The sequence below is a fragment of the Panthera pardus genome, unplaced genomic scaffold (assembly GCF_024362965.1).
Source record: "Panthera pardus isolate Hobbes unplaced genomic scaffold, ASM2436296v1 HiC_scaffold_2, whole genome shotgun sequence".
NCBI classification, from domain to species: domain Eukaryota; kingdom Metazoa; phylum Chordata; class Mammalia; order Carnivora; family Felidae; genus Panthera; species Panthera pardus.
Window position 1 is genome coordinate 116,857,060 of NW_026526765.1, and position 16,053 is coordinate 116,873,112.

At 41.9% G+C, this 16,053-nt stretch overlaps 1 protein-coding gene across 11 annotated transcripts in view; it reads left to right on the forward strand.

The window, feature by feature from the left end:
* Nucleotides 1–14,367, forward strand: part of PPP2R2B (protein phosphatase 2 regulatory subunit Bbeta) — a 509,803-nt gene extending 495,436 nt beyond the window's left edge. For all 11 annotated transcript variants that reach the window (XM_019414213.2, XM_019414214.2, XM_019414211.2 and 8 more), the window contains 3 exons: nucleotides 2,257–2,426; nucleotides 10,927–11,018; nucleotides 13,648–14,367. In XM_019414213.2, the coding sequence (XP_019269758.1) occupies nucleotides 2,257–2,426; nucleotides 10,927–11,018; nucleotides 13,648–13,927 (542 nt within the window). In that variant the 3' untranslated portion in view covers nucleotides 13,928–14,367. The remainder of the gene's footprint in view (nucleotides 1–2,256; nucleotides 2,427–10,926; nucleotides 11,019–13,647) is intronic.
* Nucleotides 14,368–16,053: the final 1,686 nt, after the last annotated feature.

Genomic DNA, 16,053 nt, shown 5'->3' on the forward strand with positions numbered 1-16,053 from the left:
TCAGTCCCAGAGTCTCAGTCTCAAATAAAATATGATTGGCTGATGGAGAAGCAGGGCATGCTAATGAGGATAAAAATAGCTCCTGACATTTATTGAGAACCTACAATGTGTCAATCATATGTTCCGAGCAATATGCATCCCCCTTCTGCAGCTGGGAAAACTGAATCTCGGCATAGTAAATAAAATGTGAACAGCTGGTAAGTGACAGAGGCAGAAATTGATGGACTCCAGAGTAGGTCCGCTTATCCCTTCCCATTGACTGCAGGTGCATCAGGTGGAGATGACCAAGTCTCCGGGCTCCTGCTTGTCTATTGAGATGTTGGCATGGAGCTTGCCTGACGTTTCTAAGTGCCCAGTCCAAATGAGATTCCCTTGAAGGGAAACTAATGTGAAAATCTAGTTTTCAAGGCCAGGGGCCTTCATTAATGCTTGATCAAAATCCGAGAGGTTTTTCTGTTTCACTGGCTTAATTCTCAAGTTCAGTTCTGATTGATGAGGGTTTTTTTGTTGTTCTCTTACATGGTTAGGTGAAAATTACGATTTTGGTTTGGCTGTTCCAACAAGGTTTGAAAGAGAACTCATTGTAGTCGTGGGTTTTCTACATACAATTGGATACTGACTCTGTGTAGAGCAGGAAGGAGAAATCTCTGGAGGATATGTTAGCGAAGTAACCTGCAGGCTGGTGTTTGGTTCAGCCTAAGATTGTGATACAAACACTTAAGTGAAACCATACTCAGTTGCCATTATTGTAGGTTAAAAATAAGTATGGGCAAATGTCTGTAACTGTGCATCATACATGCTGAGCACGCAGATGGCAAAGAATTCATTCATTTATCTAACTTTGGTTCTAATCAAGCAACACATGTTTATTGAACATTTGTGCCCAAGTCTTTAAGTACAAAGAAAAACCAAAAAGAAGCTCGCACTGCAATTGCAGTAAGACAAACATGCAAAGTGTTAAATAGCAATGTGAGAGCAGCAGAGGTCTTGTTAAATAAGTGGGCCAGACCAAATGTGGGGGGCTTCCGTGAAAAAAATCATTTAAGGCAAAGATGGTATGCGAAGGATGAGGCGTAAGAGCCCAGAGGGATTTCAGTCTGTGAAGACAGAACAATCAGGCCTAGAAATGGGAACACTCAAAATATACCTAAGCTATGTTCTATATATTCCATTTGAACCAGAGAAGTTCAAAATCAAGATCGACATGTTACAACAACTTTTGATGGGCTCTGTTGTCCAACTGAGGGGCTGTGCCTTTATTCGTGTAAGTGGAAATCAGCTGAAGCTACTAAGAAGTGCCTGGATAGCAGAGCAAAGGGACAATATACACAAAAGACAAGACTGAGGCTCAGCAAAGCAACACTATTAAAAACCATGACCGAAGAGATAGAAAAATAAATGTCCACACAAAAGCTTATGCATGAATGTTCATAGCAGCATTATGTGTAATAGCCAAAAAGTAGACACCCAAGTGTTTATCAACTGATAAATGGATAAACCAAATCTGGAATATCCATACAATGAGTTATTATTCACCCATCAAAAGGAATGAAGTGCTGATATCCACTAGAGCATGGATGAACCTTGGAAACAGTTTACTAAAGGAGAAAGTAGTCACAGGAAAACCCTACATTGTATAATTCCATTTATGGGAAATTTCCAGATTAGGTAATTTCATACAACCATAAAACAGATTAGTCATTTCCTAGGGCTGCAGGAGTAGGGAAGCAGAAGTAACTGCAAATGGGTATGGAATTTTTGAGGGTTAGTTGATGAAAAGTTTGAAATTTAGATTGTTGCAATGCTTATACAAGTATGTGATTATACTGACAAAAACAATGAACTATAAACTTCAAATGAGGAAATTGTACACTATGTAATTTTATATCTAAAAAAAAAACCCATGAACATATTTTTAGGCATCTCAGATGACTCCAAGTTTTGATATGAGAGGTGACCCACAAAGACCAGGGGAATTGTGTAACAGAGGTAGATCCATAGACCTGGAGCTTGGAAATGCTCAGGGCTAGATCCATCAATGTACAGGCCCATGTGAGTCCTTCCATGAGAAGGAAAATACAGAAACCAGTAATCACTTTCTGCTTCCAGGGAGATGACGGTTCTCTATTAGTACCTTACTCACATTCTGAAGATTCTACTCCAAGTTAGACTGTTGTCTTTCTAGCTGGTCCATACATGGTAGAGTTAGTTGAAAAGGATGTGCTCATTTTGTCTTGTTTTGCTTCTTCTGTGCAGTTTTTGAAGAGCCCGAAGATCCAAGCAACAGGTCGTTTTTCTCTGAAATTATCTCTTCGATTTCGGATGTGAAGTTCAGCCACAGTGGGAGGTATATCATGACCAGAGACTATCTGACCGTTAAAGTCTGGGATCTCAACATGGAAAACCGCCCCATTGAAACTTACCAGGTACGGACCACCACCCACCCATAGTTCCATAAGGCACTTCCTTTGTGGACCTCCAAGTCAGCTTCTGCCTACAAAGGCTTACAGTACACAAGAGTAAAAGACAGTACATCATCATAAATTCCATAAAATGGTCCAGCCTGCAATTGCTATAGGATTTAGACAAGGGTACAGAAGGAGGAGCTTGGATTCAATTTAACCCTTATCTACTGACCATTTAGATGTGGGATGGATACTGCAGATACAGAGGTGAACAAGACAGACATGATCCTGCTCTCTTTGAGCTGACTGTGTGATGGGGAAGCCAGATGATGAACAGGGAACTGAGTAGGTGTTGATGCAAGAGATGGTACTGTGTGCATGGAAGCACACACAAGGAGGGTCAGTCTGGCAAAAAGAAACCCTAAGGCTGAGTCTTGAATGACAGGAGCTAGCCAGAAAAGTCATATCGTTAGAAGGATAGTATGTTCATAGCTGGTGTGTTCAGAAAGTTCTTCTGCCCGTGTTCTGTATTCAAGATATCAAGAAGTCTAGAAATCTAGGCCCTGGTAAAGAACATTAGGTTATTTTGTCTTCAGGCTGAGTACAATGGAAAACCATTAAAAGGTTTTGGAGGAAATGATGACAGTTGGGGCTCTGGAATTGGCAGCAAGCAGATAGAGGGAGAGGCAGGAGGAGAGTCTGTGAGTTTCACTTGCTGATTCAATATGAAGAGAAGAGCAATCAAGAAGAGTGTGCACAGGTTTTTGGCTTAAGCATTGGCTAAATGGTTGGTAGATTTATAGACCAAGGGAACAAAGGAGAAGGCAGTGTGCAGTGTTTAGAATGGCTTTTTCTTAGAAGAGGAAGACCAGGTTTTGAGGTAGAAAGGATTTGAGGAAGTTCATTTCAGGTAAGAGCACAATGGAAGCAAAGATCAAGAGGCAGGAATAAACTGGTCTTTTTAAAGATATTTTGGGTTAGATTAAAAGAAGTACAAAAATTCTAGACAGGGATTTAACTTACCTATTTTTCTTGAGACATAATTCACATACCATAATATCCATCCTTTCGAAGTCTATGTGAATGTATTCACAAAGTTGTGGAACCCTCACCACTATCCCATTCCAGAACATTTTCATCATTGACCAGCACATTCTGGCTATGCTAGGGAGGAGAGCCTATAGGGGGACATAGTAGCAAACACAACAGTAAAGAAGTTATTGCAACATTCTGGCAAAGGCTGAGAGTAGCTCAGATGAGCTTGTGACGAATGGAAGTGGCCAAAATCTTGTAAAATCAATAGCAGTTGACAACAAATTGGATATGTGATATAAGAGGAAACGAGGTTTTTTTTATCCTGCCCAATTAGGAAAATGGCAGTGCCATTTTATGCAGATGAGGAAATCGAGAATTTTGTTTGGGACATTTTGGGCCAAATAAACATCCAGAAACTTCAAGTAGGCAGCTCAGTTGGAGTTTGGGTATATCTTAGCTTAAAGAAAAGAAAAGGTCAGGACTGTGCCCTGGGAACCTGATATTTACAGGTTAAGAAAAGGCAAACTAGGAGGAATGTTCTGGGAGCCAAAGAGACTATTTCAAGGAGAAGGAAACACTAACTACTAAATGCTGTTGCTAAATCAAATAGGAATGGATAGAAAATAGGCCAATGGATAGAAGTGGAGGTGAGTGGTAGTAATGAAGGTCTGATTTGCGTGGATTTCAAGAGAGACTATAAATGGAAGATGTGAGTGCAATGAGTACAGATAACTCTTGCAAGAAATTTTAGTTTGAAGGGCAACCGAGAAATGGAGTGGTATCTGGAATGGGATATAGGCATAAGGAAAGTGTATCACAGCATACTTTATGCTGATGGGAATAAGCCAGTAGAGAAAGAATAATTCAAGCAGCTAAGTGCTTGAGGGAAGCAAGATGGAACAGCTCCACTGCAGAATTGGTCTTAGATGGGAAGATGGATAATCCATCCATCAAAGTCAGGAGGTTTGTAAATCTAAGACTGAGTTGTGTTGTAGAGTTGCTCAAGGATCCACTTGAGTACAATGGAAGGAGAGATAAAGTCAAATTTGTTGAAGGTACATACTAAGGGTGTGATTATAATGATGGATGGACCACTAAACCTCAGGTAGTAAGGAGGGAAATACTAGGTGAAGAAAAGTAGACAGGAAAATGGATTTAAAGACTTAATGGAATCAAGATAGTAAAGGGAGTGAACTAAAAAGGTAGGAAGTAGCAATAGAGTAGTACTTGTTAAACAGGTACACTTAACAATCATGGCAAGTCTCATAAAGACCAAGGAGGTAAAGAAAAAAACCATTTAAAATGATGAGGCCAAGTAACTGAGAGACCAGAAGAATGATGGCAGGGGCTCTGGGTGTTACAATTGCCTCAAGGGATGTGGCAGAGGGACTCAGAACTGTTGCTGACTCTAACAAGGTAGACAGCAGCGAGTCTTCAGGGAAAGCAGGGAGCTCTTCAGAAGAGCTAAGGAATCATGGTCTGGAGCAGCAAGGAGCCCACCTACTCCACCTTGATACATATGAGCCAAAGTCCTGCTACTACTGTGGCCACAGAAGAAGCCAACCTTTCAGAAGAAATTCAGAGAGAAGATTGAGGACCCCCCAGGACTTTGACCAACTGTGAGTAACACAAGGTCCTATGAGAAGGTTTGGGGGCCAGAAATGAAGACAACATATGTAATTGAGATAGCTTGTGGTTGAAATAACCTGCCCTATATATTTGGAGTCTTACTGTCCCCTAGATCCTTCCAGACTTCAGGGCCCCGCTTCACAGCACTTACCTTCAGGCTCTTACCTTCAGCCCAGGCCTAGAGCCAACTGGAACGTCACCTTCCAACTACACAGACAAACATCTAGTGTTCCGAACTCCATACCAAACAGAGGGCAGTGTCGAGTAGAACCTGAGTGGGTGGTGTTGACAGGGGTGTAGTCTGCTGGCAAGCCTGGATTAGAGAAAACTGGATTTAGGCTCTTCGGTGGCAGGAGCAATTAGCACTTTCATTTTAGAGAAAGGCTTTAAGAACAAAGCTAGTTTTAGAACACAGTGAGCTGTGACATGGAATAATAAGCATTTTAAGAGCCTGCTTCTCAAACCAAGTTCAGCTACTGGTAGATGTGGAAGTGTTCTTTGTCAAAGGCTATGAAATAGGTATCCTAGCACATGTATTGAAATGCAGTGTTACAAAAGTTTATTTCAACTTTACATAGCATATTTCAAAGCAATTTAAATTCATATGCTATATAAAAATTTTAATGTATCAAAGATGGTAAATAAACTCTGAATTCCTAGAACACTGTTGAAAAAGACTGTGAGGGCTGGCCCATAGGGAAATAATTCCATCATCAGTTACTAATACCTTCCCTGGGGAGTGAAATAAGTAATGTTCCTGCTGTGTATTTTCATACATGCATCAACTGGTCTCAAGCATCTTTCCAGGAATAACAAATTGTAGACTTATCTATAATTAGCTATTTTCAAGTTTTCCTACAGAACAGGGGTTGGCAAACTGTGGCTGGTGGGCCAAATCTAGCCTCCATTTGTTTCAGTACAAGAAGGTTTACTGAAACACAGCCACATCTGATCATGCATATATTGTCCTTGGTTGCTTTCACAGTACAGTGGCAGAGTTGAGTGGTTGTGACAGAGACATTATAGCCCACAAACCCTAAAATACCTGCTGACTCTTCACAAGGGAAGTTTGTCAACCCCTGAAATGTAAGAACCAACCAATAGAGTTGACTCTTGCTGGGCCTCATGAGCAGTCCATTAACTGTACAACACCAGGCTTCCATGAGTTCATGATTTAAGAAACTCTATGTTGAGAGGTTCAGTTTAGTGTCAAGAAAGCCATACACAATAGGAACATGGACAACAAATAGTTAGAACATGAAGAAAACATCAAATTGGGTGAATCTTAAGTTGTCTCTTGCTCTGTATATTAGATGTTTCTAATGAATGTTCTTAACCTTCTCTTCTCTGATGGAGGTTGGTCCATCTTGTTTGCCTCAGGTTTTCTTTCCTGTTTTAGCAACACAACATAAAGATAACATACCTTCATATTCAATGTTCTCTTTCTATAGAGGACTTGAAGCCAAAGCAGTAGGAACAGCCCAAAATTTAGCTGTTGAGGAGGAGAAAGTATTAGTTCAGACCAGATTTTCCTTTGGATCCCTCCTGACTTTTGTCTTTCAAGAACTATTTATAGTTTTGGGCAATGTGGTTCCTCCTAATGGATCCACACTTCCAAACCACCCATGTTTTGATATGTTCATAAAGAAGAGTATAGGCTGAACCAAAAAAATTTTTCAGTAATTACAGTGAAATACTTTTCTAACACTAATTACAGTGAAAATAATCATCTATCCCCTTCTTAGAGCTTTGCAGTTCCCAACCATTGTAGGATTCTGAGAAGTTCTGTATCATAGAAACTGCTTAACCATGTGTTTTCAAAACCAGTTTCTCCATTCTCAGAACACTCCGCATCCGTGCCTTCTCTGCAAAGTGCTCTATACCACATCAGAGGAATGAGTAGCATGGAGATAAGGCTGAAAATAAGGAGCTATTTGGCTCAAATTTTTCTCCAAAAAGTAGGAAAACTAGAGTATAGGCATGTCTCATTTTATCGCACTTCCCAGATACTGCCTTTAAAAAAATTTGAAGGTTTGTTTTAGCCCCACATTGACCAAGTCTACCAGTGCCTTTTTTCCAACACATTTGCTCGTTTCACATCTCTGTGTCATGTTTACCATCTCCAAGCTTTATCATATGTTATGATGATTTGTGTTGCATGATCTTTGGCATTACTATCATAATTGTTTTGGGGTGCCACAAACTGTGCCCATGTAAGATGGTGAGCTTAAGGAATATATGATGTGTGTGTGTATGTTTGCCTGCCAGCCTTTCCCCATCTCTCTGCTTCTCTTCTGGCCTCCATATTCCCTGGACACAACAATGTTGAAATTAGGCCAGGCAATAACCCTCCAATGGCTTCAAAGTGTTCATACATAAGAAAGAGTCCCACATCTCTCACTTTCAGTCATCAACTAGAAATGATTAAGCACAGCAAGGAAGCTGTGCAAAAAGCAAGGTAGGCTGAAAGGTAGGCCTCTTACACAAAACAGTTTGCCAGGGTGTGAATGTTGAAGGAAAAGTACTTGAAGGGAATTAAAAGTGCTACTCCAGCAAACACATGAGTGGTCCGGAGAGAAAAATGAAACCAGGCCCAACATCCCCTTAAGCCAAAGTATAATCCAGATCAAGGCTCTAACTCTCTTCAATGTTGTCAAGGGTAAGAAAGATGAGGAAGGTGCAGAAGAAAAGATTGATTAAAGCTAGGACAGGTTGGTTCAGGAGGTTTAAGGAAGGAAGCCAGCTGCAGAACACGAAAGTACATCTGAAGCAGCCAGTGCTGATACAGAAGAGACAGCAAGTTATCCAGAAGATCCAGGCATGATAATTCATGAAGGTGGCTACACCAAGCATCATATTTTCAATGTAGAAGAAACAACCTTCTTTGGAAAAAGATACCATCAAGGAGTTTTATAGCTAGAGAGGAGAAGTCAATACCTGGCGTCAAAGGACAGGCTGACTTTCTTGTTAGGAGCAAATGCAGTGGGTGACTAAGTTGAATCCAGAGCTCATTTACCATTCTGAAAATCCTAGGGCCCTTAAGAAATATGCTATATATACTCACCTGTGCTCTACAAATGGGACAACAAAGCCTGGGTGACAGCACGCTCTCTGTTTACAACGTGGTTTACTGAGTGTTTTTAGCCCACTGTTGAGACCTACTGTTCAGAAAAAAAGATTCCTTTAAAAGTATTATTGCTCATTGACAGTGTACCCTATCTCCCAAAAGTTCTGATGTAGATGGACAGTGATATTAATGTTGTTTTCATATATAGTAACACAAATTTAGACTCTCACACACAGCTGATAAAGCAGCAGGAGGGTTTGAAAGGGTTGACTCCAATTTTGACTTTCAAGTCTTATTATTGAAAAAATACATTTTATGAGGCTATAGCTGTCCTAGATAAGTGATTCCTCTGATGGATGCAGGCACAGTAAATGCAAAGCCTTCTGGAAAGAATCTAACATAGTATATGCCATTCAGAGCATATGTCACTCCTGGGAAGAAGCCAACACATCAGCATTCACAGGAGTTTAGAAAAAGTTATTCCAGACCTTAGGGAGGACTTTGAGGGGTTCCAGACCTCAGTGGAGAAAAATCACTGCAGATGTGATGGAAATATCAAGTGGAGCCTGAAGATGGAACTGAGTCACCATAATCTCATGATAAAACTTCAAAGGATGTGGAGTTCAAAGAACATGATTTCTTGAGATGGGATCTACTACCAGTGAAGATGCTGGGAAGACTGTGGAAATGTCAACAAAGGATTCAGATGATCCCATAAACTTCATTGATAAAACAACAGCAGAATTTGAAAGAATTGACTCCCATTCTGACAGAAGCTCTGCTGTGAGTAAAATGCTATCAAACAACATCACATGCTACAGAGAAATCATTTGTGAAAGAAATAGTCCATCAATATGGCAAACTTTATTGTCTTATTTTAAGAAATTGCCGCAGCCATGAACACTGAGGCAGGACCTACTACTACTAAAGAGGACAACTCTCTGGAAATCTCATGTTTAGCATTTTTTAGCCATTAAGTATTTATTAAGGTATATATATTGTTTTTTTTAGATAAGGAGATTTATTGCACACTTAATAGACTATAGCGTAATCATAACCTTCACATGCCCGAAGAAAGCAAAAAGTTTATTTAACTCACTTTGTTATGATATTCACCTTATTGCAGTGGTCTGGAACCCACAATATCTCCGAGGTGTGCCTACACTGGAACAACAAATTTAGCTTCCATTGCCCCAGGCTTCTATTTCCTCTGTGACAAAGAACCTAGAAACAAGTCAATGACAAGTCCAGAAAAGGCATCAAAGACCTCAGTAACAAAACTATGACCCAGAGGCTAATCCTGTCCCCCACCTGTTTTTGTAAATAAAGTTCTGTTAGAATACAACCCCACCACTCATTTGTTTATGTATTACGTATGGCTACTTTCACATTACAAGGGCTGAGCTGAGAGTTTGCCAGCAAGGTCATATGGCCCACAAAGCATAAATATTTACTCTCTGGCCCTTTATAGAAGAGGTTTGCCAAACCCTGGTCAGGATCAAGAATCAATCCTATTTTTGCCCTCAGACTCTCTTCTGCTTCTTTGCTCAAAAGACTCTTAACAATCACTAGAGGTCTTCAGCCCTACAAACAGAAATGGCCTTTTACATCAGACTTGTACCACGTCCAGGATGCCCAAAACATGGCAGGAGAAGGAAGGACAATAAGTTCAGCTACAGCAGAGTTATCAAATGCCACACATGGATTCTCTTGTCACCAAAGCAGTGAAGTAGGTACCCTGACAAAGCCCAAGACTGCAAGCGGCCATTTGCAGTTATACTTTCACTGTCCAAATGACTCAGAGAGCTTTTCAATATCCAAAACATCTCATCGAACATGGGATGAATGACCCAACTGTGCTGACAGTCTCATATAAAATTCACATCCAACAATTTCATGGGGCCCCAGTGCCTTCCAGAATTGCAGCATTGATTCCTAAGCCTCTCCTGCCCTTCCTCACTCTCAGCTAATAACCTTGCTTCTTAAAATGCCAATGGGAGAAATGCTACATACTTCAGGGATGCAGCCTTTACGTCAGACTTTCCTCGGCAGCTCTACCTGCATGGACATCTCCAAATGATCATACCCAAAAACACAAATGGCAACTCCATCCTTCCACTTTCTCAAGAGAAAGGTCGAGGAGCCATCTTGATTCCCCTTCTCTCGTACTTCACAGGTGCATCATCCACGAGTCCTATCGGGTCTCCCTGCAAACATGCCTGGAAAGTTCACCATTTCCCACCACTGCTCTCGCCAAATCCAAACCATCATCTGTCAGCAGGTTATAACGAACCTCCCTGCATTTGCTGGCTTACATTATCGCAACACAGCTCAGTGATCCTTTCTGTGAGGTCTCCTCACCTTTCTCAGAATAAAAGGCCCATGTGAATGTTCATCTGCCTCCACACTGGAAGAAAACACACAAAGGCTATTGTGTTCACTGCCTAGCCCAAGCTCATAGTAGGAAGGCAATAGACGTGTGTTGAGTTAAAGATGCAATGAATGGTGTCCTCTAATGCCTACTAGCAAATCAGTTTAGAAAAGGGGACTGTACCACCTTCTGGGCCCTTCTATAGGCCACTAGCTAATTCAGCAAAGTTTTTTAATCCACACTCACCACATAAGCAGCTCATCAATCCATCCTAATATCCCCTGTCTAAAGAGAGCCCAGCCTGGATTCAGACCTGGGCCACTGGACGAATTAACAGCTCACATCAGAAGAAGAGGTCTTCACAGAAATAATCATTTTTAAAAATAATAACTGACCCTCTTGATTTATTTCCCCAACAGGTGCATGACTACCTCCGCAGCAAGTTGTGCTCCCTCTATGAAAATGACTGCATTTTTGATAAATTTGAGTGTGTGTGGAATGGGTCAGACAGGTAAGAAAGGCTGTGTGGCTAGGGAACCTTCCAAAAGGTGGGTCGTGTACTTGCCGAGGCCCTGGGCAACTGATCCTAAGGAGGTCACAGCCAAAGGGGGATGAAAATCAGGCCCCTAGCCCTGGTAGGAGTCCACTGTATGGGTCACCAGATTTCCCTTGAGCTCAGACCTGAAATGAAGGGCACCATGTGTTGAGACCCTCGAGTCCTCTTACAGGACTGGCACAGGTGAGTGTGTAACATCAGCGAGAAAATCCTGTTTTACATACCAGAGCTACATCAACATGGCTGAAATGAGTAACACTAACAATCCACCTCCCAAGTTCCAACCTAAGTAGCTCAGATTATTGCCGAGCGTACTTTCTAGGTCGAAAATTATCCCTGACCACTTCTGGTGTACCCGGCCAAAGCCCCTGGTCATTGGTTAGCTGAATTCTAGTTGGCCTCATTTATCATATCCCCTCAAAATGATTTATTATTGTTTTAAGGCCTTTTATTTCAACCATACTTCATATTACCTTCTAATGGTTCATTTTTAGTTTGACAAATACAGATGATTCCCCGACTTCCAACATGAAGTACAGGCTACTAGGAGCTGATTTAGTTTGTTGAGGAATGCGGCGCCCACACTAGTGTTTGGAAGCACTCCATTTGGTCATGGCAAGGCACTCAGATTCGAGCTTTTTGTAAAAACAAGCTTTTCTGACCATTATTCGGCCTGCTTTGTCAGTGAACCAAAATGTGCCTTCCACGTAGCAGGCCTGGCAAGAGTCACCACATGTCAGAGGACCCAAGTCGCAGCACCCATTTGGTATTAGGCAGAGGGAAGAGACAACGGAGCAGCTGTGATGTAGAAACAAAAGCTCCCCAGGGGGAAGTGTTTTACATTATTTGTATATTTGTATCAATACATTGATTCATATAGAATTTACTTTTTCATTGTTGATTAATAGATGTGTCCTATTTGTTACTGTTCCAATAACCTCTCTTAACCCAGACTCAGTAAGTACTTATGCGTCACCCCCTCACACATCATGTTCTAGAATCCTGACCACAATCTGACAAGGTTGTTTTCATCATACCCATTTTATAGTTGCAGAAACTGAGGCTCAGCCAGGTCAAGTAACCTTCTCCAGCTCAGGAGCTAGTATGTAGTAGAGACAAAAGTAAGAAGTTTTCAGTTTGAATCTTAAGTCAGCATTGTTTTTTCATAACGTCACAGTTTCTTTCCATAACCAAGAAAATTCTTGGTTCAGATAAGGTTTGGAGTTTTAAAAACACAAAAATAAATAGGAAGGACTCTGTTTGAAAGCAGGTCAAGTGATGGTGGGGCCAGCAAATGGCAGTTCATGGGAAGCCATGAGGCCAAGTGGCTGAGTGCTAGGCCCTGGGGTTAGTTAGGCACATGTGGGCTGGAGGCCTGAGTGTGTCACTTCCTCGCAGCGTGACACTGTGCTCGTCACCTGTGCTCATGTGTAAGTCCCCCCCCCCCCTCGGGGATAACGTAAGGCAAGATGAGACTGCGGCGGTCAAGCATTCTGCACCCTTCCTGATAAGGTAACAACAGCTTATTCTACTACAGAGACCAACACATTTCACAACATCCATTCCCTGGGCCAGAGTAACCGAATCTAGCCATTGATCGATTTGCCTGACACAGCTGATCCAGTTCGTAAAAACCTATCTCCCCTGGCTGTGGCCCCATGCTCTCAGCTTCCCCCTCCCCTGTCTATGCACTCATGCCATGTGAACACCAATGAGGTGTATCCTCTCCCAGTCTAACCAGACCATCAGGGCTTCACCCAGAAATGAGGCCAAGCCAGCCTGTCCAGGGGCAGCCCCTGTGGGATGTTACTGAGGCAGCATTATCCCCCTCTCAGCCTGTCACCAGTAAAGACTCCGTCCCTTGCATCTGGAAGGCTTTGGCAGTCACTGCTCTCAGTAAATCGTCAATACACCTGAGGATGGAGAGGTCTTATAAAAACATGGAAGCCATCTGTGAATCCACTGGCAAGGCTTCTTTCCCCTCCCAAGTCCTTTTAAAATTTGAATTTGTTTACTCTCTTCCTGAGGGAAACCATGATGACATCCACTTTTTAGGTAACTTTTCTGGCAAGGCTAAATCGAGAGCTGGCTCTCAGCAGAGGGAGGACGCACACGGGTCAGTGCACTATACGCTCAGGGTTTCTCCCACCATGCCGACTGACTGGGGACAGCCTTGGAGCTTGGGCAGCATGGAGGCCCCACTACTACAAAGTTTCCGAAGTGTTCCTCCTGTCACGACCTCACTCCAGCCTCACAATGCTGAGGGAGGTAGGGCTGGTATGATTAAAACCACCAGACTCATTTACAGACCCAGATAAGGGATCTATCCAACAGAATTACCAAGGAGGATTATCACAGCCCTCCATTTGCCAATCAATCAAAGAGCTTGTTGCTTTTAGTGATTCAGGACTTAAACCACAGTCACACTGTTGAGCCTGTTTGGGTTTTTGGTTTTTCATAAAACTTAGGGTGTCATAAGCTGCCCATGATGTAACACCATTAGCTCCAGAAAGACACAATGGGGATAGGTTACTGCCTTTCTCCAGAGCATTCAGTCACTCCCTATTTCCTCTCTACATTGCAGCGTCATCATGACAGGCTCCTACAACAACTTCTTCAGGATGTTCGACAGAAACACCAAGCGTGATGTCACCCTTGAGGCCTCGAGGGAAAACAGCAAACCCCGGGCTATTCTAAAACCGCGAAAAGTGTGCGTGGGGGGCAAGCGAAGAAAAGACGAGATCAGCGTTGACAGTCTGGACTTTAGCAAAAAGATCTTGCATACAGCTTGGCATCCTTCAGAAAATATTATAGCAGTGGCGGCTACAAATAACCTATATATATTCCAGGACAAGGTTAACTAGGAGGACAAGTTATTACTTAATAATCTCACATACTGAATACTAGTCAAACATGTTTTTAAATGTTTCTTTTGGTCTTCATTTGATGCATTGACATTAATTTCCCTATGCAGAAAACAATTGGAATAGAATTAAAAAGAGTCCAACTTTCCCAGATCCCCAGTTCTAAGAGACTTTTGTCAAACCCAATAGGTTCTGAGACACTTGTGTTTAGAATTGAGAGCTGCCAGCTAACACTAATTCTCCATAGTTGACTTGAATTTCTGATGCTTTTATTGCCCGGTTTTCTCTGGTGGGTCCAGTGTTTTGTTCCTAGGTGTCTGCTGAGGTAAAATGAGGTTGTCTGTAGTATTTAAAGAGAAAAGAGATAAGTTTTTTTTAATTAAGCAATTCCATTTGATTGAAAAAAAAATCAACAAAAAAATAAACACCGTTTACTCTTAGAGACATTCTCCTTTTTTGTGTGTGAAAAATCACAAGCAGTCAGCATCCCCTGCCCCCACAGCACTTTTTATTAACAGTCTCATTTGAACCAGAGATTTATTTCACGAGGCCACGAAGAGGACCCAGAATGAGAAGGGAGGGGACACATCACCACTGCTATACTCTTTTTCTTTGTAAGCGCCATAGAAACAGCCTGAGAACTTGGCTAGGAAACCCCATGAATGCTTCAGGGGACATAAAGAGAACACTTTCCACACAGTGCTTCTCAGAGTTAGCTTGGCAAGGTCCATGTGGGGCCAGATTCCATCTGCTGCCTTGTTATGCCTGCTTTTTGTAATTTTAAATGGCTCCATATAATCCTCTACTTACATGTTGGTTGGCTTTTTCTCTTCAACCTTTTCCAGTTTATTTATTCCATTGACTTCTAAAGGCCAAGGTCTGGTTGTTTATTATCTGGCATTCGAAATGATGCGGCAGCACCACCCCTGGCTCCTGGAGAAAGGCTGGTCTGTTCCTTTTGGGTGTGTCTGCTACCCAACCCCCTCCCTCTTCCTGGGTTTGGTGACCAAGAGTCACAATCCATCCATCTCCACTGCAGCTAGAACAAAAATGGCCCATAAAAAATGCTCATTTGTGAAGTCTAATCAAGTGTTTCTAATCCACCTCAAGCTCACCATTTAGAAAAGTGCACCAAAGGGCTCTCTTCCTACAAAAATGGAATATGGGAGAGTCAAGAATCTTCCACAGTACAGTGAAGTCTGCTTGAACCTATGCAGTCTGGTTCATCCTTCCCCCTCCACGTTTACCATTCAGACTTCTTTTAAGTTCCAGAAGGTTCTGCAGGGCACAACTCTGGGAAAACTAAATGAATTCATAGGATTTATAAATTTGAAGGAGGAGGTGGGAGGTTCCCAGAAAGCTGGGTCTGAGCTTAGTATCTCCATACCTGTCTTGCTGACTCATTCCCCTTCTTATTCACGAATCTTCCATTTTGTGAGTTAACAAATGGCTTGAAATGAGCATTTTTATTTTAAAGAGAAAGTCTCTTTTGATTCACATATTTATTACAAGTTCCAACTCCAAGTTTACATTGCTTGGGGAGGCAGGAAAAAAATAGGAACCCTATTTCCATTCTAAGCTACTATCCATTTAATAACAGCTTTTTGGCAAGGTAATAGCTATCTAGAACTTAAGAGAACACTACTTTGTAAGATGCATCCCAATTTCAGAAACATTAAAATATGAGAAGTACTTCTCAAAATTGAAGGATCATGTGGATAAAAGATGTGACTTTTTTCCTCAGTGTTTCTCCTCTTCCCTCAATGAAAGCCTCTCTTCAGGCATTGTCCATAAAGTGGCCCAGGTGGAAACTCTCTGGGCAGGATTCCTGCCTGGCCTGGCTGGGACAGTGTTCTTGGAGGAGACTTTAGAGAGGATCAGAAACTTCTCCAGCTGATAGAGAATTGTCTTATCAGGATAGATAGAAGGAACAATGAGTTATTCTCCAAAGTTTACTATCAGCTTCCTTATGGCCTTCTCTCTGCTCCTCTGAGACTCATCTCCTCTCTTTGTACCAGGTGGGGCTTGTGAGAGATCACTGTTGCTCAAACTTAGGCATCAACCAACCTCTGTGCTATTGCTCATTTAAGTCACCTTTTTTAAAAGTAACACTTAGCCTCCTCCAA